Genomic DNA, 27,962 nt, shown 5'->3' with positions numbered 1-27,962 from the left:
AGTACAAATTTGAGGTACATGTACTTTACTTGAGTACATTCTACTTCTCCTCCACTACACCTCGGAGGCAAATATTGTACTTTTTACTGCAGTTTACAACTTACAGATTCTGATTATTAAAACAAAATAAAATAAGATAATAAATGCTGATGTATTATTAATAATAGATTAAACTACCAGCAGTATATAAAAGTCATTAAAAGTAGCTCTACCTTTATCAGCTGACACATTAAAGTGATGAACACTTCAACGCATCACTAATAAAATATATGTTATTCTGTGTAACGAGTACTTTTGGTACTTTGAGTATATTTCGATTAAGGCTGTCAATCGATTAAAATATTTAATCGCAAATTAATTGCACATTTTTTATCTGTTCAAAATGTACCTTAAAGGGAGATTTGTCATATATTTAATACTCTTATCAACATAGGAGTGGGCAAATATGCTGCTTTATGCAAATGTATGTATATATTTATTATTGGAAATCAGATAACAACACAAAACAATGACAGATATTGTCCAGAAACCCTCACAGGTACTGCATTTAACATAACAAATATGCTCAAATCATAACATGACCACAGCTTCAGTGTGATGACTTGACCATGACTTGCCCCAAACTGCATGTGATTATCATAAAGTGGGCCTGTCTGTAAGGGAAGACTCGTGGGTACCCATAGAACCCATTTACATTCACACATCTGAATGACATGACATGGTTGGTACCAATGGATTCTTTAGTTTCATATGATACCAGTGTCTTCACTCTATAGCTTTAAAACTGAGCCTGCTACGACCTCCGAAAGATTGATTGCGTTAATGTGTTAAATTAGTGTTAAATCAGAATAAGCCAAGTGTACTTAGACTTTTCTGTATACTTAATTTTACTTCATAAAATAAACTTGAAGTATAGTACTTTTTCGTAAAGGAAATAGTGAGATGGTTTATGGACTAATGGATTCAGCTGTAAACTGTTGGAGGTTAATTTATAACTCAGATTTTATAAACTCTTCGTATGTTTTCGTGTAAAAAATATGAATTTGTAAAGTAACTAAAGCTGTCAGATAAATGTAATGGAGTAGAAGTAGAAAGATTTAAAGTACGAGTACCTCACATTTGTACTTACAGTACTTCGATCAAATGGGAACCTGATGTTGAATATTAGTGAAAGACAACAAAAACATGACGAACTGCTGTTGAAACATGATTAGCATTAGCACTCATTAGCACCATAATACTGGTGTTTTAATACATTTAATTTATGACTTTTTAATGGAATTAATGACACAAAATACTGGTCGTCTCCAGGTGACATTAGAGATTTATTTATTGTACCATATAATAACCCAGTTTAGTAATGTTTTCAACAGATTTCCTCAGCACAGATCATTTTCAGTACATTCTCATGGTGTAAAACCAGTAAAGGAAATATAAACATGTGCATTACCAGTTGGTGAAATTGTCCGTCACCCAGCAGAAGCAACATATTTACTGTAGATAACATTTAGTTTGAGAGTTATATTATATATTTATATATAGATTTTAATGATTTCATATTCAAAATTGTTCTCAACCCAAATGAGTTTTTGGATGCGACAGGTAGGGTCACGTTCTCTGTAAAAGAAAAACAATCATTTATAAATATTAAAAGCAATAATTTTCAGTTTGGGTGGAGTTGCTCCTCTCTGAGGACGCTGCAGGTGGAGGATCGATGGATTGAAGCTGAAGGTTTCAGGATGTGGTCTGCAGGGTGGCTATTACTAGAAACCAAATAACGAACCGATTCCTGAGAAAAGTGACATAAACACAAGACAATATTAATTGTTAATATTATTATTAATGTACCACAAAACACCAAAATGGACCCCAGAAGATCAGATTAACAGCTGCTTAAAACCAAAGCTGCAAACTCTTTGACTTTTGGCAAAGGTTAAAAGCTCGTCATTAAGGCCTGGTCACACAGGAAGTGGTATTTGGACTAGAACCTTGGTGGCGTAGTGACTACTCGGAGGGCTAGTTGGTGAACGGCTGTAGCTGGCGAGCTAATAAAGAGGGAAAATAACGAGCTAACAGTCAGTTTGTAAACTTGAGAACTTGTTGGATTGTTGGACAATAAGTACACAAAGTTTATTGGAAAGTCATGTTTGTACTGTTTAGGGTTGCACAGCCCAGTCGCACTAAATGGCGTATGAATGACACTGTAATTGAAAGTCATTTTTTGTGCAATAGAACGCCGTTCTTTCTTTTGGCGTGTCATTTGAACGCCATGTAGTCTGTACTGACTGCAATGTAAACACATCTGCGTGAATATGCCAATCTCAGAGTTGGTGACGTAGAATAAAAAGAGAGCGAGAAACAAAGTGTTGTTGAGTTATTTTGAAGTTACGTGTTTTTTACTGACGTTTGTGACGTGTTTTCCATACTTCTGTTACGTATTTATTTTACTTAATTTGGGTAAGCCATCTTGGTTTTTGGCCGTCTTCTGCACTAAGTAGGAACATTTCAGATTTGCAATGCTCTGAATTTCTCTTCAAAATCCCCCCTACATTTATAATTCTCTATTGACCTTAGGCATTGTAAACAACAGACAATATCAAACTATTGTGCCATCTGATTATTTGCATGTTAGCTGTATGGCCGTCACCATCTTAATTTTTGACCTTCACCATCTTCTTTTTTTGCAACCAGAAGTGACACGAGAGGGTGGAGCTAAGTACAACCGAACTAAAAATGTTACAACTAACTTTGATGAAGTGAAAACACACTGTGAAAGGGTTAAAGTTCTAAGACGAAAACGTGGACAACTCCTAGACCGGACAACGCCGTGGTAGCGACCTGTCAATCACAAGGTAGCCCCGCTCTAAAGCATCCCCTGCTTTATGGTCTATTTGACTCTAAATGGGACCATAATTTACTAAATGAACATCATGCTGTATTGAAGAAGACTTGAAACTAGAGATTGAGACCATAAACTCATGTTTACAATGTTGACTGAGGTAATAAATCAGGTGAGAAGTAGGCTCATTTTCTCATAGACTTCTATACAACCAGAGGAGTCGCCCCCTGCTGGCTGATAGAAAGAATGCAGGCTGAAGACACTTCAGCATTGACTTCACTTCTCAGACCCGAAGGTTGCTGTCTGGTTAATTCCCATAAATTCCTGTTAAGTTTCCACTTTGAATCTTCCAGGAATGTTTCAGCCCGACTCCTGTTTCAAACCATTCCTCTTTTGTGGAGCGGTTTATGAATAAATGAGAATAGTGATGCACAATAAGCTACGATAGCTTCCTCCATTTTGGACTGTCTGGCTCCTGAAAGGTCAGCAGACGGCTCGCGACTGAAATTTGTGGGTTCACCAAAATGGGAAACTAATTAATCAATTCCACTGGATTAAATCGAAAATGCAGTGAAATTTCGCCATTTTAAATGCTGCTGTGACCACGATAGAAGTCAGTTTGAAGGACTCACCTCCTCCTTTTTTCTTCTCGTCGTCGTCGTCATCTCCTCCCAAAAAACCTTTCACCATCCCGAAGGCATCGTCCCCTGCAGAACAAACAGCTGTTAGGTCCTCAACACCTGTTCAGGTCACACTGTGATGTACAGGTAGCAGCCCCATTGGGACTGGATTTCTGTCTGTAGTGGAGGTGTGGTGATTTAAACGTCACCTTCTCTGGTCAGTGATTTTAATCTCTATATTGCTGCATTTTATCAGCTCAGTGTTAAATTTGACTTTTGTGTGAAAATGGAGGAATTGAAAAATGTTGCTAATCTAATAGACACCAACATATCGGCCTGTTTGGCAACAGAAACATCATAAAACAGCCAATTTAACAATACATTAATGAATTCATGAAATCTATTTGAAAATGCAGTTTAAGTTGGAAAGTTGGCCATCACCATCTTGGTTTTTTGCAACCAGAAGTGACACGAGAGTGTGGAGCTGAGTACAACCGAATGCTGAATAAGACATTTTTAGGCGACTAAAAATGTTACAATTAGCTTTGATGAAGTGAAAACGAACTGTGAAAGGGTTAAAGTTCCAAGACAAAAACACGGACAACTTCCAGACCGGACAACGCCGTCGTAGCGACCTGTCAATCACAAGGTAGCCCCGCCCTAAAGCATCCCCTGCTTTATGGTCTATTTGACTCTAAATGGGAACATAATTTACTAAATGAACATCATGCTGTATTGAAGAAGACTTGAAACTAGAGATTGAGACCATAAACTCATGTTTACAATGTTTACTGAGGTAATAAATCAAGAGAGAAGTAGGCTCATTTTCTCATAGACTTCTATACAACCAGAGGAGTCGCCCCCTGCTGGCTGATAGAAAGAATGCAAGCTGAAGACACTTCAGCATTGGCTTCACTTCTCAGACCCGGAGGTGGCTGCCTGGTTAATTCCCATAAATTCCTGTTAAGTTTCCACTTTGAATCTTCCAGGAATGTTGCAGCCCGACTCCTGTCTCAAACCATTCCTCTTTTGTGGAGCGCTTTATGAATAAATGAGAATAGTGATGCACAATAAGCTACGATAGCTTCCTCCATTTTGGACTGTCTGGCTCCTGAAAGGTCAGCAGACGGCTCGCGACTGAAATTTTCTGGGTTCACCAAAATGGGAAACTAATTAATCAATTCCACTGGATTAAATCGAAAATGCAGTGAAATTTCGCCATTTTAAATGCTGCTGTGACCACGATAGAAGTCAGTTTGAAGGACTCACCTCCTCCTTTTTTCTTCTCGTCGTCGTCATCTCCTCCCAAAAAACCTTTCACCATCCCGAAGGCATCGTCTCCTGCAGAACAAACAGCTGTTAGGTCCTCAACACCTGTTCAGGTCACACTGTGATGTACAGGTAGCAGCCCCATTGGGACTGGATTTCTGTCTGTAGTGGAGGCGTGGTGATTTAAACATCACCTTCTCTGGTCAGTGATTTTAATCTCTATACTGCTGCATTTTATCAGCTCAGTGTTAAATTTGACTTTTGTGTGAAAATGGAGGAATTGAAAAATGTTGCTAATCTAATAGACACCAACATATCGGCCTGTTTGGCAACAGAAACATCATAAAACAGCCAATTTAACAATACATTAATGAATTCATGAAATCTATTTGAAAATGCAGTTTAAGTGGGAAAGTTGGCCATCACCATCTTGTTTTTTTGCAACCAGAAGTAACACTAAGTACAACCGAATGCTGAATAAGACATTTTCAGGCGACTAAAAATGTTACATTTAACTTTGATGAAGTGAAAACACACTGTGAAAACGTTAAAGTTCTAAGACGAAAACGTGAACAACTTCCAGACCGGACAACGCCGTGGTAGCGACCTGTCAATCACATGGTAGCCCCGCCCTAAAGCATCCCCTGCTTTATGGTCTATTTGACTCTAAATGGGACCATAATTTACTAAATGAACATCATGCTGTATTGAAAAAGACTTGAAACTAGCGATTGAGACCATAAACTCATGTTCACAATGTTGACTGAAGTAATAAATCAAATGAGAAGTAGGCTCATTTTCTCATAGACTTCTATACAACCAGAGGAGTCGCCCCCTGCTGGCTGTTAGAAAGAATGCAAGCTGAAGACACTTCAGCATTGGCTTCACTTCTCAGACCCGGAGGTTGCTGCCTGGTTGATTCCCATAAATTCCTGTTAAGTTTCCACTTTGAATCTTCCAGGAATGTTTCAGCCCGACTCCTGTTTCAAACCATTCCTCTTTTGTGGAGCGGTTTATGAATAAATGAGAATAGTGACGCACAATAAGCTACGATAGCTTCCTCCATTTTGGACTGTCTGGCTCCTGAAAGGTCAGCAGACGGCTCCCGACTGAAATTTGTGGGTTCACCAAAATGGGAAACTAATTAATCAATCCACTGGATTAAATCGAAAATGCAGTGAAATTTCGCCATTTTAAATGCTGCTGTGACCACGATAGAAGTCAGTTTGAAGGACTCACCTCCTTTGTCCTTCTTGCTGTCACCTCCTCCCAAAAAACCTGTCACCATACCGAAGGGATCGTTCCCTGCAGAACAAACAGCTGTTAGTTCCTCAACACCTGGTGAGGTCACACTGAGATAATCTGATAGACACCAACATATCGGCCTATTTGGGAACAGAAATATCATAGAACAGCTAATTTAACAATACATTAATGAATTCATAAAATCTATTTGAAAATGCAGTTTAAGTTGGAAAGTTGGCCAACACCATCTTGGTTTTTGACTGTCGCCATCTTGTTTTTTTGCCACCAGAAGTGACATGAGAGGGTGGAGCTAAGTACAACCGAACTAAAAATGTTACAATTAACTTTGATGAAGTGAAAACACGCTGTGAAAGGGTTAAAGTTCTAAAACGAAAACGTGGACAACTTCCAGACCGGACAACGCCGTGGTAGCGACCTGTCAATCACAAGGTAGCCCCGCCCTAAAGCATCCCCTGCTTTATGGTCTATTTGACTCTAAATGGGACCATAATTTACTAAATGAACATCATGCTGTATTGAAGAAGACTTGAAACTAGCGATTGAGACCATAAACTCATGTTTACAATGTTGACTGAGGTAATAAATCAAGTGAGAAGTAGGCTCATTTTCTTATAGACTTCTATACAACCAGAGGAGTCGCCCCCTGCTGGCTGATAGAAAGAATGCAAGCTGAAGACACTTCAGCATTGGCTTCACTTCTCAGACCTGGAGGTTGCTGCCTGGTTAATTCCCATAAATTCCTGTTAAGTTTCCACTTTGAATCTTCCAGGAATGTTTCAGCCCGACTCCTGTCTCAAACCATTCCTCTTTTGTGGAGCGCTTTATGAATAAATGAGAATAGTGACGCACAATAAGCTACGATAGCTCCCTCCATTTTGGACTGTCTGGCTCCTGAAAGGTCAGCAGACGGCTCGCGACTGAAATTTGTGGGTTCACCAAAATGGGAAATTAATTAATCAATTCCACTGGATTAAATTTAAAATGCAGTGAAATTTCGCCATTTTAAATGCTGCTGTGACCACGATAGAAGTCAGTTTGAAGGACTCACCTCCTTTGTCCTTCTTGCTGTCACCTCCTCCCAAAAAACCTGTCACCATATCCATGGGATCGTTCCCTGCAGAACAAACAGCTGTTAGTTCCTCAACACCTGGTGAGGTCACACTGTGATGTACAGGTAGCAGCCCCATTGGGACTGGATTTCTGTCTGTAGTGGAGGCGTGGTGATTTAAACGTCACCTGCTTCAGTGATCAGTGATTTTAATCAGTATTTTGCTGCATTTTATCAGCTCAGTGTTAAATTGGATTTTTGTGTGAAAATGGAGGAATTGAAAAATGTTGCTAATCTAATAGACACCAACATATCGGCCTGTTTGGGAACAGAAATATCATAAAACAGCCAATTTAACAATACATTAATGAATTCATGAAATCTATTTGAAAATGCAGTTTAAGTTGGAAAGTTGGCCATCACCATCTTGTTGTTTTGCAACCAGAAGTGACACGAGAGGGTGGAGTTAAGTACAACCGAACTAAAAATGTTACAATTAACTTTGATGAAGTGAAAACACACTGTGAAAGGGTTAAAGTTCTAAGACGAAAACGTGGACAACGCCGTGGTAGCGACCTGTCAATCACAAGGTAGCCCCGCCCTAAAGGTTCGCCAAAATGGGAAACTAATCAATCAATTCCACTGGATTAGATCAAAATTGCAGTGAAATTTCACCGTTTAAAATTGCTGTGATTACGATAGAAGTCAGTTTGAAGGACTCACCTCCTTTGTCCTTGTCGTCATCTCCTCCAAAACCAAAAGCATTACCCATCTTTTCCTTGACAACGCTCTCTGCAAAAAAAAACAGCTGTTAGTTCCTCAACACCTGGTGAGGTCACACTGTGATGTACAGGTAGCAGCCCCATGTGGACTAGATTTCTGTCTGTAGTGGAGGCGTGGTGATTTAAACGTCACCTGCTCTGGTCAGTGATTTGAATCCGTATACTGCTGCATTTGATCATTTTATCATTTTAATATAATTTTAAATTGTTTACAAATTTATTTATTTATCTATGAATAAATGGACTAAATTACAAAGTAATTCATAATTTGACATTTTAATGGGCAATAAAAAGATGAATTATAAAAATAATTTTTCCAGTCAAGAGGAAACAAAGTCAAACAACTTCAGCATCTTTAATAAAACTCAAACACGATCTAATCTCAGAGAGATTTTCAAAACGATACTCACCCGCTTTTTTAACGCCAAATTTTAACACCATTTCTTGACGCTTATCACCTCCCGCCGCTTTGTCAACGAATTGGTCAATCACTTCGTCAAAAGAGGAAATATAAAAATAGATTACACATGAAATATTTATCCATCAATAAATAGTTCAAAATTAAAAGAGATTTACAAAAATACCATAAAACAGCCAATTTAACAATACATTAATGAATTCATAATGTCTATTTGAAAATACAGGTTTTATTCAGGCATTTAAAAGGGCATCTTCTTTTGCCATTTGCATTTCCCTGCTGCTTTTACTAAACCCACCCACACATCAAATATATAATTATCATGTCTATTTGACTCTAAATGGGACCATAATTTACTAAATGAACATCATGCTGTATTGAAGAAGACTTGAAACTAGCGATTGAGACCATAAATTCATGTTTACAATGTTGACTGAGGTAATAAATCACATGAGAAGTAGGGTCATTTTCTCATAGACTTCTATACAACCAGAGGAGTCGCCCCCTGCTGGCTGTTAGAAAGAATGCAAGCTGAAGACACTTCAGCATTGGCTTCACTTCTCAGACCCGGAGGTTGCTGCCTGGTTAATTCACATAAATTCCTGTTTTCACTTTGAATCTTCCAGGAATGTTGCAGCCCGACTCCTGTCTGAAACCATTCCTCTTTTGTGGCGCGGTTTATGAATAAGTGAGAATAGTGACGCACAATAAGCTATGATAGCAACAATAGCTACGATAGCGCGACTGAAATTTGTGGGTTCACCAAAATGGGAAACTAATTAATCAATTCCAGTGAAATTTCGCTGTTTTAAATGCTACTATGACCACGATAGAAGTCAGTTCGAAGGACTTACCTCCTTTGTCCTTCTCCTCATGTTTTCGACCACCAACACCTTTTATCATATCCATGACACCGTCCTCTGCAGAACACACAGCTGTTAGTTCCTCAACGCCTGGTGAGGTCACACTGTGATGTACAGATAGCAGCCTCATTGGGACTGGATTTCTGTCTGTAGTGGAGGTGTGGTGATTTAAACGTCACCTGCTCTGGTCAGTGATTTTAATCCCTATACTGCTGCATTTTATCAGCTCAGTGTTAGATTTGACTTTTGTGTGAAAATGGAGGAATTGAAAAATGTTGCTAATCTGATAGACACCAACATATCGGCCTGTTTGGGAACCAATATGACGACAGAACACAATTAAAGCCATCGGGAGAGATTGATCTGTTGTAATGTCAGCTATTCTCTTCTGGCTCCTGGCTTCAGGTCGTCTCTGGACTTGGTTTAGGTTCTTGAAGACGTTTCACTTCTCATCCGAAAAAGCTTCTTCAGTTCTGGCTGAATGGTAGGGGAACCCAGGAATTTAACCTCTGTGGGGTCGTTAGCAGGAACATAGAAACCACTCAGTACAACGGTGCTCCAGGTGTGAAGACAGTATCAAGGGTTGTTAGAGTCGGCTGATACCAGGTGTCAATGACTGTCGGATGAGGTCAAGTGTGCAGGGATGCCAGGACAGCATTGTAGGTGGACGGCAGGTGATGCCTTAGGCCTCCTCGTCTGTAGAGTGATGGCTTCTTTACTTTAGCATAGATGGCCTCTTTCACTCCTCTTTCAAACCATCTTTCCTCCCTGTCCAAAATATGCATTTTATTGTCATCAAAAGAGTGTCCCTTGTCCTTCAGGTGTAGATAAACTGCTGAGTCTAAACCTGAGGAGTTGGCCCGTCTGTGTGGAGCCGTCCATCTGTTTAGTGGTTGTTTGGTTTCACCAATGTACAAATCTGGGCACTCCTCACTACGATGGGCTGCATACACCAGGTTACTCTGCTTGTGTTTGGGTGTGCGGTCAACTCCTCAGGTTTAAACTCAGCAGTCTATTTACACCTGAAGGACAAGGGACACTCTTTTGATGACAATAAAATGTGCACGGAGCAGCGGCGCCAGGTAGACCCCCGCAGCGGAGCCCCCTAGCAAAAGCGCTACCGGAGAGGCCAGACACACCGCCACCCGACGGTAAAGATCAGCGCTCTGCACATGTTGACCGTATTCCTTCTTGTAAAATGTCCGGTGTAATCGGTGACACCGGAGTTATCACAAGTTTATTAACCATTTGGAGAATTTTCCTCTGTCACATCAATACCAACCACCATTACAGGCATCCGTACGGTACCTTTGGTACTTGGAAAAAGAGTACCGTCATTTTTAAAAAATGTTGGCATCGACTTGGTACCGAAGTATCAGTTCTCGTGACATCCCTACCCGACAGCCATTCACACCTGGTATCAGCTGACTCTAACAACCTGTGATTACAGCTGTACTGAGTGGTTTCTATATTCCTGCTAATGACCCCACAGAGGTTAAATTCTTGCCATTCAGCCAGAACTGAAGAAGCCTTTCAGATGAGAAGTGAAACGTCTTCAAGAACCTAAACCAAGTCCAGTTGCTGCCGATTTAACCTTTCCTGACTGAGAACCTTCACAAACACGTCTCTCATAGTATTTAAAAGTTTTTCCAATGAAAACAGCAGAAGCATTAGATCCAACCTGCCTGGAGCACCAGATGGGTGGGGAGTACTAACTGAATTATGTGCAGTGTTTTATTTAACACTGGAGGAGACTGCAGCTTATCGCCTGATCCCTCCGTGTCTCTGTCTGAAAAAAATCATTTACAAGAATTATTTTGTTTACATGTTGATCTTTTTAACTTGAGAAGGAGACGGATGACCAACTAGCTGTCACAGTAAAATCTCCATAAAGTGAGTGCTTCTTGCTTTAAACCTGTTGCCGTCCAGTCGAGAGGAAACAAAGTCAAACAACTTCTGCATCTTTAATTAAACTCAAACACGGTCTAGTCTCAGAGATATTTTCCAAATGATACTCACTCGCTTCGTCAACCACCATTTCCTTCATGAAGTCTTTACCCTCATCACTCTCCATCACTTTCTTCACCACAAGGTCAGTCCCTTGGACCATAGCTTTTTTTTTAATTCGGCCCAAAAAATCCTCGATGCTTGACATTGTTGTGACGATGGTTGGTGCCTTGCTCAAACCCCTGACGTGAGTGTGTGTTGAGTGTGTTTATGGATGGAAGAGATCGGATCTTATAGAGGCAGATGTCCTTGCAGGTGACGCCTCTCTGGTCTCGCCCTGTTGAGGAATCAGGTGGGTCTGCAGGGTGGACCTGTCTCACAGGTCTGAGACGTAACAGCAGCAGAAAACAGAGATATAAACACACATCACCAGGTTGGTTAACACCGCCGGCATGTAAAATCACATCATTATAATAAGGTGAGTCAGGTGTGTGTGTGTTGGTCCCTCCCTTTAAAAGAATTTAAAAAAAGGATGCATGACTCACCACAACTCTCACTTTTATTCATGTTCTCACGAACAGAGTGAGAGATTAAAGCCCAAACACAGTGTATTTAGTCATTTCTATGATATATCATATTTATTTGTGTCATTTCCAGATTAAGTTGATTAGCCACACTGTTTGCAATTTTTTTTGGTAAAGCTTTTTGGTAAAATGTAAATATGACGTCCGACTATAGTAGAAGCTGCAGGTCAAAGGTCATCCTCCAGGCTGCAGGTGCATTCATGCTCCTTTGAGTCCGAGTAGCAAACTGATAACTCGTTTATCTGTCTGTCAGTTTGTCTTTCTAGTTAGTTAGCTAGTTAGGTGTGTCTGTGGTGAACGGGTGAAACCAACACAGTGAATTACACAAAATCCCACAGGCAGAATTCACACAACACACTGACTGTCTCTCTCTCTCTCGCTCTCTTCTTCACCGTCTCCTCCTGCTGGAGATAAATTAACGGAAAGCAGCCGATACTGGAGGTTTGCAGGCCTCTAACAGGTCCGGACGATGGGGAGTGCGCAACTTTCAACTGAAGAGAAAACCAGAGAGAAAAGTCCTGTTAGAGAAATAAAGGAAGGAGACCCGGTGTGTGATTCATCATGGCAGCGCCCTGCTGCTGAATTAAACACTTCACAACAACCCTAAGGACATAATTACTCCCTTGTATAACACTTCACAACTGGCAAACTGGAAACTGGACCTGGAACATTATATTGACGACTGCTTCGACCACCTTGGCACGATGGGGGAAAAAAAGGAATTCACAGGGAACGAAGACGAGCATCCAAGTACTACACAAAGAATTTCAGGGTTTAAAACACAGCTTGGAGTTCAGCCAAGAACAGATCCTCACACTAACCGAAGAAAACAAACAGTTAAAAATATCCGTCCAACATCTCACTGAGGAAATAGCCGCCGTCACCAGAGACAACAAACAAATAAAAGAAACTGTGTAACGGCGTGGACACACCAGGAACGTCAGGAGCGCGTGGCGGCTGCGTTACCTGTTGTTTTTTATTTCGGCGTCCCTGTTAACATGTTAGAGCAGCCACACTGCCCGGGTGAGTCTCAGCTCGACTCTTTTATAGATAGAGGTCTCGCCTATTTATGACGCAAGGCAAACTCTATGTAGAAAGAAAGGGCTGACAGCAGCAGCTGCAGCAGGAGAAACGCAGCAGCAAAAACGCAGCTGGTGTGAAAAACATTGACTGTGAAAACATTTTTGACCACCCAACTTAAGATCCCCTCAGACAAAGTCAACCAAATCTCATTACACCGTGTTCACCGTCTCTGCGCTGTTAAAAAGGACCGAAAACAACCGAGACCAATAGTCGACAAATTTGAACATTATAAGCACAAATAACTGGTCAAAAAACAAGGGAAGGAGCTAAGAGGAACTATTTTTGGCATGAACGATCAGTTCCCTCGGGAAATTCTGGAGAGACGTAAAACTCTTTTCCCCGATAAGAAAACAGTTCCTCGAAAAAAACAGGAAAGCTGTCATCTCGGTTGACAAGCTGTATGTTGATGGACAACTTTTCCGTGACAGCGAGCTGACACCTTGGCTATTCTAAAGCAACTGTACAACCCGTCACAAGACACATATAAATATAAACACCCGAGTCTCCAATGCCCCTCAAACCACTATGTTTTGCTTGTCAGTCAACGACGTAGTAATCATGTGTACATGTTTCTCGTTCTCACTTACTGTCGTATGTTTAATGTTCCCCCTTTTCTTCTCTTCTATGTTACATGTCTCCCCTGTCCTCTCATTAACCCCTCCTCTCCACACTCCTACTCCATTTCAAGCACGCGCATGTGCGCACGTACACGCACGCACGCACACACACACACACACACACACACACACACACACACACACACACACACACACACACACACACACACATACATCCTTTAACTTGTTATTTAGTCATGTAATCAATTACGTTTGTTAGCTGGAACATTTGTGGCATGGGAAATCAGGCTAAAAAAATTAAAGTAATAAGGCATCTCACCAAAATGCAAGTGGATGTGTGTCTATTCGAGAAACTCATTTAACTGACTCAAGAAGCACAGTTTTAAAGTCATCTCAATTCCAACACATCTTCACAGCCAATTATAATTCAAGACAAAGAGGAGTCGCCATTTTTATTAATAATAAAATAAAATGTACTCACAACACTACAATCTAAGACTCAGAAGGACGATTTGTCATTATTAATATTTCTATTCACAACGAGTTGTTCACAATTGCTAACATATATGGCCCAAATAAAGATGATCCATTCTTCTTTCACAAACTCTTCTCGCTACTCAACAACCTCCCTAGCTCAGAATTAATTATAGGTGGTGACTTAAACTCTGTGCTAGACCCATTAATAGACAGATCAAGTACTGCAGGCAATATTAGATCTTGGCAATCCACAGTCATTCTAAAACAATACATACAGGACTATGACCTTGGTGATAATTGGAGGTTAAACCATCCTTGTGAAAGAGAATACACCCATATTTCGCAAGTTCATCATTCATTTTCCAAAATTGATTTTTTTTTAACTAGCAATTCCCTCCGCTCACATATTTCAGAAACAAAAATGCATTCGAGTACTATCAGTGATCATGCACCAAGTCTCATTTAAGCTTATCAATAAACTCCAACAGAAATCGACCAGATGGAGGTTTAACACACCTCTGCTGAAAGACCAAGATTTTAACAGTTTCTTCTTCGAGAGAGAGATTGGACATCCTTTACGGAAATTAATGATTCTCCAAACACATCTCCTATACTTCTCTGGGAAACTGGCAAAGCTGTATTAAGGGGTAGGATCATCTCATACTCATCCTATATAAAAAGAGAAAGACAGAAATTTAACTTAAATTGGAAGAAAAAATAAAACAACTTGAAAACTCTTATGCCACTAATCCTACGGAAAAAATATATTGTGAATTAAGAAAACATAAACTGGAACTGAACAACCTCATAAACAAAAAACCCAATTTCTTATAGAGAGGCTCAGACATAGCAACTTTCAATTTAATAATAAATCAAGTAAATACCTAGAAAATCTAATTAAACAAAACAAGGAAAAATAAGCCATTACAGTTATTAGGGCCTCAGTAGGGAAACCACTCCATGACTCTAAAGATATAAATGATAAATTTAGGAACTTCTACAAAAAATGATACACCTTAGATCACAACCCAAATATTGAAGACATCCATAAATTCCTTAATAATATTAATCTACCACACCTATCTCAAGAACAAATTAAGACTCTAGACCACGACTTCTCAACCTTTTGTAACTTGAGGCCCACTTCTGATTAATAAACAATTGCCGAGGACCACCTTCCCAAATAGATGACAAACTGGGCTATAAATATGTGTTATGTCACTGTCAGATGTAATGACCCACATAAATATTCAGCCTACCATCTCCCATCACTGCCATCCAATATGAATCCAAAGTATTCAGGGTCATATTTCTTCACCACACGCGTTGGAGCTTTTACTGGAGCAGGGTTGTCTCCAACATCCCTTTTTAGTTTCAAAACCCTGCTTCATTTTGTGTCACTGCATCCGAGAACATTATGTCTGTAAAGAGGAGACTTGTGGGTACCCATAGAACCCTTTTTCATTAACATATCTTGAGGTCAGAGGTCAAGGGACCCCTTTGAAAATGGCCATGCCAATTTTTCTTCGCCAAAATTTTGTGTAACTTTGGAGCATTATTTTCGTGCTAAAATATATATATTTTTATTTTATCTATTCATTTTCTACCATGAATATTATATCTTCCATTGTTTCTATTCCTTTTTGTAGTCACCCCTTCACTCACTGATTTTTTTTTTTTTTTTTTGATCTGTAGTATTATTATTATCATTATTATTGTTATTTTATTATATTTTCTCTTATTTTATTTTATTTAGTTATTACTTTTTAAAATGTATTTATTCATTTAATTTTTCTCTCAAGTTGTTTGCATTTTTATCGTCGCCATAATATCATACTAATTAATAATATCATTCCTTAAGACAGTGGTAGCAGTTTTGACATATGAGGATGTCGGGGTCTTGCCCTGCCCGGTGCCTGGCGGCGGGCTCTGCTCGGGGCACTAGGACGGTTCACTCTGGAGCGGGCGGCAGCGGGAAGGAAGGAAGGCTGGGTCAACTTATTCCTCCCTTTCACATCCTAATCACATGACTGAGGGATGAGGGCGGGATCATGCCCACAATGGGCCAGCCCCCTCCTATAAGGGTCTGGGGGCGGCCCAATGCTGGGTCATTCAGTCAAAAATAAATAATTAAAGAAAAATAAAATAGAATAGATGCACAAATACAACTTCAAATCAATAAGTACAATATGAAACAATAACCTAGTTGACCCTGCCGAACTGACCCTGCTGACCTGCTCTGGAGGTCCCTGACGGTGCCCCTGTTGTGCCTCGCTGCCGGTGGACGGGGCTGCGCCGCCCCTGACTCTATCATTGTTATTATTAGTTTAAATATTATTAGAATTAATTATGTTCCTTGCTCATTCATTTAGTTATTTCCTTCCCTATGCTTCCCCTTAGTTAGCCTTAGTTAACTACTTACTATTTATTTATTTATTTTTTAATTTGTGTATTTATTTGTGTATATGCTGTATGTGTATGTATATGTATGTATATGTATGAATATGTATGTATATATATATTATTATTATTATTATTTTTTTATTAACCTCTCCTCTCTCCATGTATCCACCCTATAGACCCCACTCCAAGGCACATGCTCGTACACACGCTCACGCGCACACACACACACAGAAATGTGCTAACTGGCCTGTATTCGCTGTTCTTGTAGTCCTCTTGTTGTTGTGTTAATGTATTGTCTTTTGTCTTGCAATAAAAAAAAATTAAAAAAAAAGAAAGAAACGAATCACAGTGCGGCCCGGAGCGGTGTCGGTGCTGGAGCTGAGGCGAGAGCGGCCGGTGCTGGTGGACGGTGTTAGCACCTCTAAAACGTCCTCTGGTGTGCTGTGGCCGGCGTGCTGCGGTGATGCTCCTCGGCTCAGCAGCAGCCAGACAAAGGGATCCCTTGACCTCTGACCTCAAGATATGTGAACGAAAATGGGTTTGAGGAAAAACTGCCATGGCCATTTGTGATGTTAATTTATTTGCAATCATAAATATACTGTATTAGGGCTGTCGATTAAAATATTTAATCACGACTAATCACACATTTTTTCTCAGTCAACAGCTGTCAGTGTGTCAGTGTGCTGACTTGACTATGACTTGCCCCCAAACTGCATGTGATTATCATAAAGTGGGCCTGTCTGTAAAGGGAGACTCGTGGGTACCCATAGAACCCATTTACATTCACATATCTGAATGACATGACATGGTTGGTACCAATGGATTCTTTAGTTTCATATGATACCAGTATCTTCACGCTATAGCTTTAAAACTGAGCCCGCTACGACCTCCGAAAGATCGATTGCGTCATTGCATTACATTAGTGTTAAATCAGAATAAGCCAAGTGTACTTAGACTTTTCAGTATACTTAATTTTACTTCATAAAATAAACTTGAAGTATAGTACTTTTTCGTAAGGGAAATAGTGAGATGGTTTATGGACTAATGGATTCAGCTGTAAACTGTTGGAGGTTAATTTATAACTCAGATTTTATAAACTCTTCGTATGTTTTCGTGTAAAAAATATGAATTTTTAACGTAACTAAAGCTGTCAGATAAATGTAATGGAGTAGAAGTAAAAAGATTTAAAGTACGAGTACCTCACATTTGTACTTACAGTACTTCGATCAAATGGGAACCTGATGTTGAATATTAGTGAAAGACAACAAAAACATGATGAACTGTTGTTGAAACATGATTAGCATTAGCACTCATTAGCACCATAATACTGGTGTTTTAATACATTTAATTTATGACTTTTTAATGGAATTAATGACACTAAATACTGGTCGTCTCCAGGTGACATTAGAGATGTATTTATTGTACCATATAATAACCCAGTTTAGTAATGTTTTCAACAGATTTCCTCAGCACAGATCATTTTCAGTACATTCTCATGGTGTAAAACCAGTAAAGGAAACATAAACATGTGCATTACCAGTTGGTGAAATTGTCCGTCACCCAGCAGAAGCAACATATTTACTGTAGATAACATTTAGTTTGAGAGTTATATTATATATTTATATATAGATTTTAATGATTTCATATTCAAAATTTTTCTCAACCCAAATGAGTTTTTGGATGTGACAGGTAGGGTCACGTTCTCTGTAAAAGAAAAACAATCATTTATAAATATTAAAAGCAATAATTTTCAGTTTGGGTGGAGTTGCTCCTCTCTGAGGACGCTGCAGGTGGAGGATCGATGGACTGAAGCTGAAGGTTTCAGGATGTGGTCTGCAGGGTGGCTATTACTATAAACCCATGAAACCCAGTCCTGAGAAAAGTGACATAAACACAAGAGAATATTAATTATTAATATTATTACTAATGTACCACGAAACACCAAAATGGACCCCAGAAGATCAGATTAAAAGCTGCTTAAAACCAAAGCTGCAAACTCTTTGACTTTTGGCAAAGGTTAAAAGCTCGTCATTAAGGCCTGGTCACACAGGAAGTGGTATTTGGACCAGAACCTTGGTGGCGTAGTGACTACTCGGTGGGCTAGTTGGTGAACGGCTGTAGCTGGCGAGCTAACCACTAACACTAGTAGAAGTGACACGAGAGGGTGGAGCTGAGTACAACCGAACGCTGGATAAAACATTTTTAGGCAACTAAAAATGTTACAATTAACTTTGATGAAGTGAAAGCACACTGTGAAAGGTTTAAAGTTCTAAGACGAAAACGTGGACAACTTCCAGACCGGACAGCGCCGTGGTAGCGACCTGTCAATCACAAGGTAGCCCCGCCCTAAAGCATCCCCTGCTTTATGGTCTATTTGAATTAGAGTGAAATTTCGCCATTTTAAATGCTGCTGTGACCACGATAGAAGTCAGTTTGAAGGACTTACCTCCTTTTTCGTTCTTCTTGTCGTCGTCATCTCCTCCCAAATCAAGAGCATTACCAAAGCTATCCATTAAACTGCACTCTGCAAAACAAACAGCTGTTAAAGGGACTGTTTGTAACTTCTTTATTTTCTATTGCATTGTAAAATAAATTTTCATTCATTTTAGTTCTGAAATGTGTTTATTCCTGGTTCAACCATGTAAAGTACTTTGTCACTTTGCTTTGAAAAGTGCTGTATAAATAAAGATTATTATTATTACTACTATTATTATTATCAATGATAATTATAATTATTTGCTTTGAAAAGTGCTGTATATAAATATTATTATCATTAATATTATTAATAACAATAATAACAATTATAGTAATAATTATTACTATTATTTGCTCACTGTATATTAGCAGACGGCTCGCGACTGAAATTTTCTGGGTTCACCAAAATGGGAAACTAATTAATCAATTCTACTGGATTAAATCGAAAATGCATGGAAATTTAGCCGTTTTAAATGCTCCTGTGACCACGATAGAAGTCAGTTTGAAGGACTCACCTCCTTCTCCTTCCTTCTTCTTATCCGTATCTCCACCACTTCCAAAAAGACTACTGATCATATCATTTGGAACGCCCCCTGCAGAACAAACAGCTGTTAAATTCCTCAACACCAGAGGCCTGTACTACGAAGCAGGATTTGCAGTTATCGAGGTAACTTCAGGGTTAACTCTGGGTTTTCCGTCCTACGAAGCTGGTTCACTTCTTATTGAGGTAGATCACCATGGTAACTGATGCTGAACAGCTAACCTGCTCCAGAGCAGGTTATGTTCCAGATAAGAGATCAACTTGTATAAAAGCACCTCCTACTGACCAATCAGAGCTCAGTGCGGTGATTGTATGATAATATAACACACATATGAAGAAGTTAGAGTCATAATCCAGACTAAAATCAACACAGTTTAAACTAACAAATGTAGGAAGGACAGCTGGATTCATGTTGTGGGTGTTTACCGCTTTGAATTATATATTTTTATTTATATTTTTTAACTTCCTCTTGAGTCCTTTTCACACCACCTGAGAGCGGGACGCAGGTGAAAGAAGGTTTAAATAATGATAGATGCTACACATCATACAGGGTAAAAAGATGAGTAATCTATTCATCTATTAAACTCTTAAACGCTATTTATATTTAGACGACTATATCTGACTTTTGAGTGTTCCTTTAAATTAATCGTCTGTTAATTTAGGCATTCACACATCTGGAGTTTTTTCTTTTACCAGCTGTTCTTCCTGCATTTAGCAGCTTCAACTGTGTTACTTTTAGTCTGGATTAAGTGTTTAACTTCTTTGCATTTGTCTAATATAGTTTGCTCTTCCTTTGTATAATGTGCCGCTCTGCCTGTCTGTCAGTAGTCTTGTCCATGTCTGTGATTGGTCAGATGCTGCAGACACCTCCTCGTTCATGTGAACGCGCTCATATCCAGACAGAGAAACTCTGGGTTGACTTACCGAGTTGATAACCAGCTTCGTAGTACAGTTTAGCGAGATCTCGTTTGTTAGGTTAAGTGAAGCCAGATAACGAGAAGATACCCTGGGTATGTTAAACTCGCTTCGTAGTACAGGCCTCTGGCCTCTGCTCTGGTCAGTGATTTTAATCCGTATACTGCTGCACTTTATCAGCTCAGTGTTAAATTTGACTTTTGTGTGAAAATTGAGGAATTGAAAAATGTTGCTAATCTGATAGACACCAACATATCGAATTAATAAAATCTATTTGAAAATGCAGTTTAAGTTGGAAAGTTGGCCATCACCATGGTTTTTGGCCGTCTTCTGCACTAAGTAGGAACATTTCAGATTTGCAATGCTCTGAATTTCTCTTCAAAATCCCCCCTACATGTATGATTCTCTATTGACCTTAGGCATTGTAAACAACAGACAATATCAAACTATTTTGCCATCTGATTATTTTCACGTTTGCTGTATGACCGTCACCATCTTGTTTTTTTGCAACCAGAAGTAACACTAAGTACAACCGAATGCTGAATAAGACATTTTTTGGCGACTAAAAATGTTACAATAACCTAGATGAAGTGAAAACACGCTGTGAAAGGGTTAAAGTCCTAAGACAAAAACACGGTCAACTCCCAGACCGGACAACGCCGTGGTAGCGACCTGTCAATCACAAGGTAGCCCCGCCCTAAAGCATCCCCTGCTTTATGGTCTATTTGACTCTAAATGGGACCATCATTTACTAAATGAACATCATGCTGTATTGAAGAAGACTTGAAACTAGAGATTGAGACCATAAACTCATGTTTACAATGTTGACTGAGGTAATAAATCAAGTGAGAAGTAGGCTCATTTTCTCATAGACTTCTATACAACCAGAGGAGTCGCCCCCTGCTGGCTGATAGAAAGAATGCAAGCTGAAGACACTTCAGCATTGACTTCACTTCTCAGACCCTGAGGTTGCTGCCTGGTTAATTCCCATAAATTCCTGTTAAGTTTCCACTTTGAATCTTCCAGGAATGTTTCAGTCCGACTCCTGTCTCAAACCATTCCTCTTTTGTGGAGCGGTTTATGAATAAATGAGAATAGTGACGCACAATAAGCTACGATAGCTTCCTCCATTTTGGACTGTCTGGCTCCTGAAAGGTCACCAGACGGCTCGCGACTGAAATTTGTGGGTTCACCAAAATGGGAAACTAATTAATCAATTCCACTGGATTAAATCGAAAATGCAGTGAAATTTCGCCGTTTTAAATGCTGCTGTGACCACGATAGAAGTCAGTTTGAAGGACTCACCTCCTCCTTCTTTCTTCTTGCCGTCATCTCCTCCAAAATCAAGAGGATTGATGTTATCAATTAAACCGCCCCCTGCAAAACAAACAGCTGTTAAAGGGACTGTATGTAACTTCTTATACATATAAATCATTGTGGGTCGGTGTCCCATGCACGCTCACTTTGGCTTTAAATAGGTCCATTAATTCATGTGTCATTTAGATAAAACAAAGAAAGTGTGTGTAGGAGCCAAATATTGAGAAAGGAGTAGTTGAATTCCTTATTATAAGAGAAACATTATGTTGATAGTAATTGGTATTTTTGCCCCATGTGGCCAACCACAGCATTGAATTGTTTATAAATTTGGCACCAGTTGATGCCGTCATCCTGTTGCCGTCATCCTGATTTAGTATCAGCTGTGGAGAGCGCAGCTGTTTAAGGACGCCAAGAGCCGAAATAGTTTTTTTTAGGGCTTTAATATAGTTTGTTCATTTCAATAAGACAAAGTTTAAGTTAATCTTTTTACTTTACTTTGGGTTGCCGCGGCATATCCTGTTTTGGGTTGTTTGGGTTGGTTTATGTAGTTTAACACACACGCACACACACACACAAAGGCTGCAAATCAATCATATGCATCCAATGACAGAAAGGACATCTAACCGTGAGTAAACCCATGAATGAGCGCAACTTTATTTAGTAGATGCCTTGTTGACACGTTTTCTTGGCGAAAGAAATATGGCTTAGAATAGAAAGTAGAAGGAAGCCATAATAGTGTGTATTATCTAAAATATAAATAAATAAATAACAGAGAAAACATTAACATTTGTTGACTGTTTTCCAGGTGTGGACTTGAGTCACAGGACTTTGATTCTAAAAAATAAAAAAAGCCTTGCAACTCGACTGACTCCTGAATTCACCTGGTCTTGAGTAAATACTTGAAACCTTCCCCCCAAGCCCAAAGATTAAAAATTATATTATTTAAAAAGTGAGCCATGAATAGATTCTACTTTTTTTTAGGATCAACTTCAGTAGCACTTGTTTTAACGAATAAATAAAAAATATAAAAAGCAGTATATATATATATATATATATATATGCGTACAGTGTTGGCTAATTTGTGACTGATGCTTAGTTCTCTCTTTCTGTCTTTATTGTTTTTATCTGATATTTATGTCTATTATTATTCCGTTTTGTATTTTTATTTTTATTTTCTATTGCATTGTAAAATAAATGTTCATTAATTTTAGTCCTGAATTGTGTTTGTTCCTGGTTCAACCATGTAAAGTACTTTGTAACTTTGCTTTGAAAAGTGCTGTATAAATAAAGATTATCATTATTACTACTATTATTATTATTATTATCAATAATAATTATGATTTGCTTTGAAAAGTGCTGTATATAAATATTATTATCATTAACATTATTAATAACAATAATAACAATTATAATAATAATTATTACTATTATTTGCTCACTTTATATTAGCAGACGGCTCGCAACTGAAATTTGTGGCTTCACCAAAATGAGAAACAAATTAATAAATTCCACTGAATTAAATTGAAATTGCAATGAAATGCCGCCATTTTAAATGCTGCTGTGACCACGATAGAAGTCAGTTTGAAGGACTCACCTCCTCCTTCCTTCTTCTTGTCCTTGTCATCTTCTTCCAAAAAAACGGTCGCCAAACTGAAGGGATCGCCCCCTGCAGAACAAACAGATGTTAGTTCCTCAACACCTGGTGAGGTCACACTGTGATGTACAGGTAGCAGCCCCATTGGGACTGGATTTCTGTCTGTAGTGGAGGCGTGGTGATTTAAACGTCACCTGCTCTGGTCAGTGATTTTAATCTGTATATTGCTGCATTTCATCAGCTCAGTGTTAAATTGGATTTTTGTGTGAAAATGGAGGAATTGAAAAATGTTGCTAATCTGATAGACACCAACATATCGGCCTGTTTAGAAACATCATAAAACAACCAATTTAACAATACATTAATGAATTCATTAAAACTATTTAAAAATACAGGTTTTAATCAGGCATGAAAAGGGCAACTTCTTTTGCCATTTGCATTTCCCTGCTGCTTTTACTAAACCCACCCACACATCAAATATATAATTATCATTTTAGACACGTTTTACCCAAACTTCAGCCTATTATTATTATTATTATTATTACTATTAATAATATCATTATCATCATCATCATCATCATCATCATCATTATTATTATTTGGTATCTTTGGAAAGTTGGCCGTCGCCATCCTGGTTTTTGGCCGTCTTCTGCACTAAGTAGGAATATTTCAGATTTGCGCTGCTCTGAATTTCTTTTCAAAATCCCCCCTACATTTATGATTCTCTATAGACCTTAAGCATTGTAAACAACAGACAATATCAAACTATTGTGCCATCTGATTATTTGCATGTTAGCTGTATGGACATCACCATCTTGGTTTTTGACTGTCACCATCTTATTTTTTTGCAACCAGAAGTGACACGAGAGGGTGGAGCTAAGTACAACCGAACTAAAAATGTTACAACTAACTTTGATGAAGTGAAAGCACACTGTGAAAGGGTTAAAGTTCTAAGACGAAAACGTGGACAACTTCCAGACCGGACAACGCCGTGGTAGCGACCTGTCAATCACAAGGTAGCCCCGCCCTAAAGCATCCCCTGCTTTATGGTCTATTTGACTCTAAATGGGACCATAATTTACTAAATGAACATCATGCTGTATTGAAGAAGACTTGAAACTAGTGATTTAGACCATAAACTCATGTTCACAATGTTGACTGAGGTAATAAATCAAGTGGCTCATTTTCTTATAGACTTTTATACAACCAGAGGAGTCGCCCCCTGCTGGCTGATAGAAAGAATGCAAGCTGAAGACACTTCAGCATTGGCTTCACTTCTCAGACCCTGAGGTTGCTGCCTGGTTGATTCCCATAAATTCCTGTTAAGTTTCCACTTTGAATCTTCCAGGAATGTTTCAGCCCGACTCCTGTCTCAAACCATTCCTCTTTTGTGGAGCGGTTTATGAATAAATGAGAATAGTGATGCACAATAAGCTACGATAGCTTCCTCCATTTTGGACTGTCTGGCTCCTGAAAGGTCAGCAGACGGCTCGCGACTGAAATTTTCTGGGTTCACCAAAATGGGAAACTAATTAATCAATTCCACTGGATTAAATAGAAAATGCAGTGAAATTTCGCCGTTTTAAATGCTGCTGTGACCACGATAGAAGTCAGTTTGAACGACTCACCTCCTCCTTCTTTCTTCTTGCCGTCGTCTCCTCCAAAATCAAGAGCATTACCAATGTTATCCATGAAACCGCCCCCTGCAAAACAAACAGCTGTTAAAGGGACTGTATGTAACTTCTTATACTATAAATCATTGTGGGTGTCCCATGCACGCTCACTTTGGCTTTAAATAGGACCATTAATTCATGTGTCATTTAGATAAAACAAAGAAATTGTGTATTACCTAAAATATAAATAAATAAATAACAAAGAAAACATCAACATTTGTTGACTGTTTTCCAGGTGTGGACTTGAGTCACAGGACTTTGATTCTAAAAAATAAAAAAAGCCTTGCAACTCGACTGACTCGTGAATTCACCTGGTCTTGAGTCTTTTGACTTGGAAATACTTGAAACCTTCCCCCAAGCCCAAAGATTAAAAATTATATTATTTAAAAAGTGAGCCATGAATAGATTCTACTTTTTTTTAGGATCAACTTCAGTAGCACTTGTTTTAACGAATAAATAAAAAATATAAAAAGCAGTGTATATATATATATATATATATATACACAGTGTATATATACTGTATATACACTGTGTATATATATATACACTGTGTATATATATATACTGTGTATATATATATATATATATATATATATATATATATATATAGGCGTACAGTGTTGGCTAATTTGTGACTGATGCCAAGTTCTCTCTTTCTGTCTTTATTGTTTTTTATCTTATATTTATGTCTATTATTATTCTGTTTTGTATTATTTTTATTTTCTATTGCATTGTAAAATAAATGTTCTTTATTATTATTATTATTATGATTATGATTATTCATAATTAATATTATTTGCTTTGAAAAGTGCTGTATATAAATATTATTATCATTAATATTATTAATAACAATAATAACAATTATAATAATAATTATTACTATTATTTGCTCACTTTATATTAGCAGACGGCTCGCGACTGAAATTTGTGAGTTCACCAAAATGAGAAACAAATTAATAAATTCCACAGGATTAAATCGAAATTGCAATGAAATTTCGCCATTTTAAATGCTGCTGTGACCACGATAGAAGTCAGTTTGAAGGACTCACCTCCTCCTTCTTTCTTGTCCTCCTCCTTCTTGTCCTCCTTCTGATCTTCTACACCACAAAATCCTTTTATCTGACTCGTGAGACCGTCCCCTGCAGAACAAACAGCTGTTAGTTCCTCAACACCTGGTGAGGTCACACTGTGATGTACAGGTAGCAGCCCCATTGGGACTGGATTCTGTCTGTAGTGGAGGCGTGGTGATTTAAACGTCACCTGCTCTGGTCAGTGATTTTAATCCGTATTTTGCTGCATTTTATCAGCTCAGTGTTAAATTTGACTTTTGTGTGAAAATGGAGGAATTGAAAAATGTTTATTAATCTGATAGACACCAACATATCGGCCTGTTTGGGAACCAACGTGACGACAGAACACAATTAAAGCCATCAGGAGAGATGGACCTGTTGTCATGTCAGCTATTCTCTTCTGGCTTCAGGTCGTCTCTCGTAGTATTTAAAAGTATTTCCAATGAAAACAGCAGTTGCATTAGATTCAACCTGCCTGGAGCATCAGATGGGTGGGGACTACTAACTGAATTATGTGCAGTGTTTCATTTAACACTGGAGGAGACTGCAGGGAATAGCCTGATCCCTCCGTGTCTCCGTCTGAAAATCATTTACAAGAATTATTTTGTTTACATGTTGATCTTTTTAACTTGAGAAGGAGACGGACGACCAACTAGCTGTCACAGTAAAATCTCCAAAAAGTAATTTAAATGTAAAACGGAGAGTTACTCCATTATGGAGGACCACAAGAGTCACGTAAAGCATGTAATTGATTCATAACTAATATACAATCTGTACAATTGTACAATAAAAATAGGCATTAATAAATTTGTTAACAAATTGATTCATTAATCTATGAATAAATGGACTAAATTACAAACTAATTCGTAATTTGACATTTTAATGGGCAATAAAAAGATGATTATAAAAATAATTTACACATGAAATATGAATCCATCAATAAATAGTTCAAAATTAAAAGAGATTTACAAAAACACCATGAAACAGCCAATTTAACAATACATTAATGAATTCATAAAAACTATTTGAAAATACAGGTTTTAATCAGGCATTTGAAAGGGCAACTTCTTTTACCATTTGCATTTCCCTGCTGCTTTTACTAAACCCACCCACACATCAAATATATAATTATCATTTTACACACATTTCCCCAAAACTTCAGCCTATTATTATAATATTATTATTATTGTTATTATTTGGTATCTTTGGAAACTTTCTACTCGAGCTCCCGTTGAGAGCTTCCTGCTTTAAACCTGTTGCCGGCCAGTCGAGAGGAAACAAAGTCAAACATCTTTAATTAAACTCAAACACGATCTAATCTCAGAGAGACTATCAAAATGATACTCACCCACTGCTTCAGCCACCTGGCCTCCGTATTTTTTACACATATCACTCTCTTTTAATTGATTGAAAAAATTCATTGTTGTGGCGATGGTTGGTGCCTTGCTCAAACCGCTGATGTGAGTGTGTGTTGAGTGTGTTTATGGATGGAGGAAGTCGGATCTTATAGAGGCAGGTGTCCCTGCAGGTGACGCCCTGTTGAGGAGTCAGGTGTGTCTGCAGGGTGAACCTGTCCCACAGGTCTGAGACGTCACAGCAGCAGAAAACAAAGATCAAGTTCTTTTAACATGGTCATGGATCATATATATATACTGTATATTTGTATTCTGGGGGTATCGTTCCTATGCAGAGGGTAGTTTAGTTTATTTATCGACTACACTGAGGGCGTTTTTATATTTTAATAATTTACTTATTTATTGTGTTGAGTTGAATATGCTTCTTATTTTGTACTGTAATTACCTTTTGCCTTCTCTACCTTTTTTCTTTTCCTAAAGCTGACTCGGTTGAAACTGAGCAAATTTTTCTTGGGAGCTACCCACATAATCAGCTGTGCTGCTCATCCCACAAATGCATGATCCTTACGAGTGGGACATCATTGCGAAGGTAAATAAACAGGCTTTCCAACGATGTAAAATACAATGACCATTAGCATTGTAACAACAGAGAAATAATCCACCAAACACAAGTTTCCGAACTTTGTTTTTTCAGTATATATCAGAAGTTAGATGGACTAGAGGTTAAAAAAAACAACAGATTTTTAATGTGCATTATTTAAAATTTTCATTTTAAAAAGTAACTCACGGGAACAGAAATGTTGCTGCATAACAGGAATGACCCATTGTCTGTAAATGAAACTTGA

General features: G+C 38.5%; 1 protein-coding gene across 1 annotated transcript; it reads right to left on the bottom strand.

Moving 5' to 3' along the window:
- Positions 1–1,306: 1,306 nt before the first annotated feature.
- On the bottom strand, positions 1,307–27,257 carry LOC141774534 (uncharacterized). Its single transcript, XM_074647273.1, has 12 exons — positions 27,111–27,257; positions 25,742–25,831; positions 24,648–24,722; positions 23,020–23,091; positions 21,414–21,485; positions 19,168–19,245; positions 18,624–18,701; positions 7,043–7,108; positions 5,968–6,033; positions 4,729–4,800; positions 3,472–3,546; positions 1,307–1,789 (listed from the first exon to the last, which is right to left on the bottom strand). Exons 1-12 carry the CDS (start codon positions 27,181–27,183, stop codon positions 1,764–1,766), a joined length of 843 nt encoding a protein of 280 aa, XP_074503374.1. The 5' UTR covers positions 27,184–27,257; the 3' UTR covers positions 1,307–1,763.
- Positions 27,258–27,962: the final 705 nt, after the last annotated feature.

This window comes from Sebastes fasciatus, chromosome 9 (genome assembly GCF_043250625.1).
Source record: "Sebastes fasciatus isolate fSebFas1 chromosome 9, fSebFas1.pri, whole genome shotgun sequence".
In the NCBI taxonomy this organism is placed as follows: domain Eukaryota; kingdom Metazoa; phylum Chordata; class Actinopteri; order Perciformes; family Sebastidae; genus Sebastes; species Sebastes fasciatus.
Note: the sequence above shows the minus strand (reverse complement) of the source record. Positions and strands in the feature narration are given on the sequence as shown.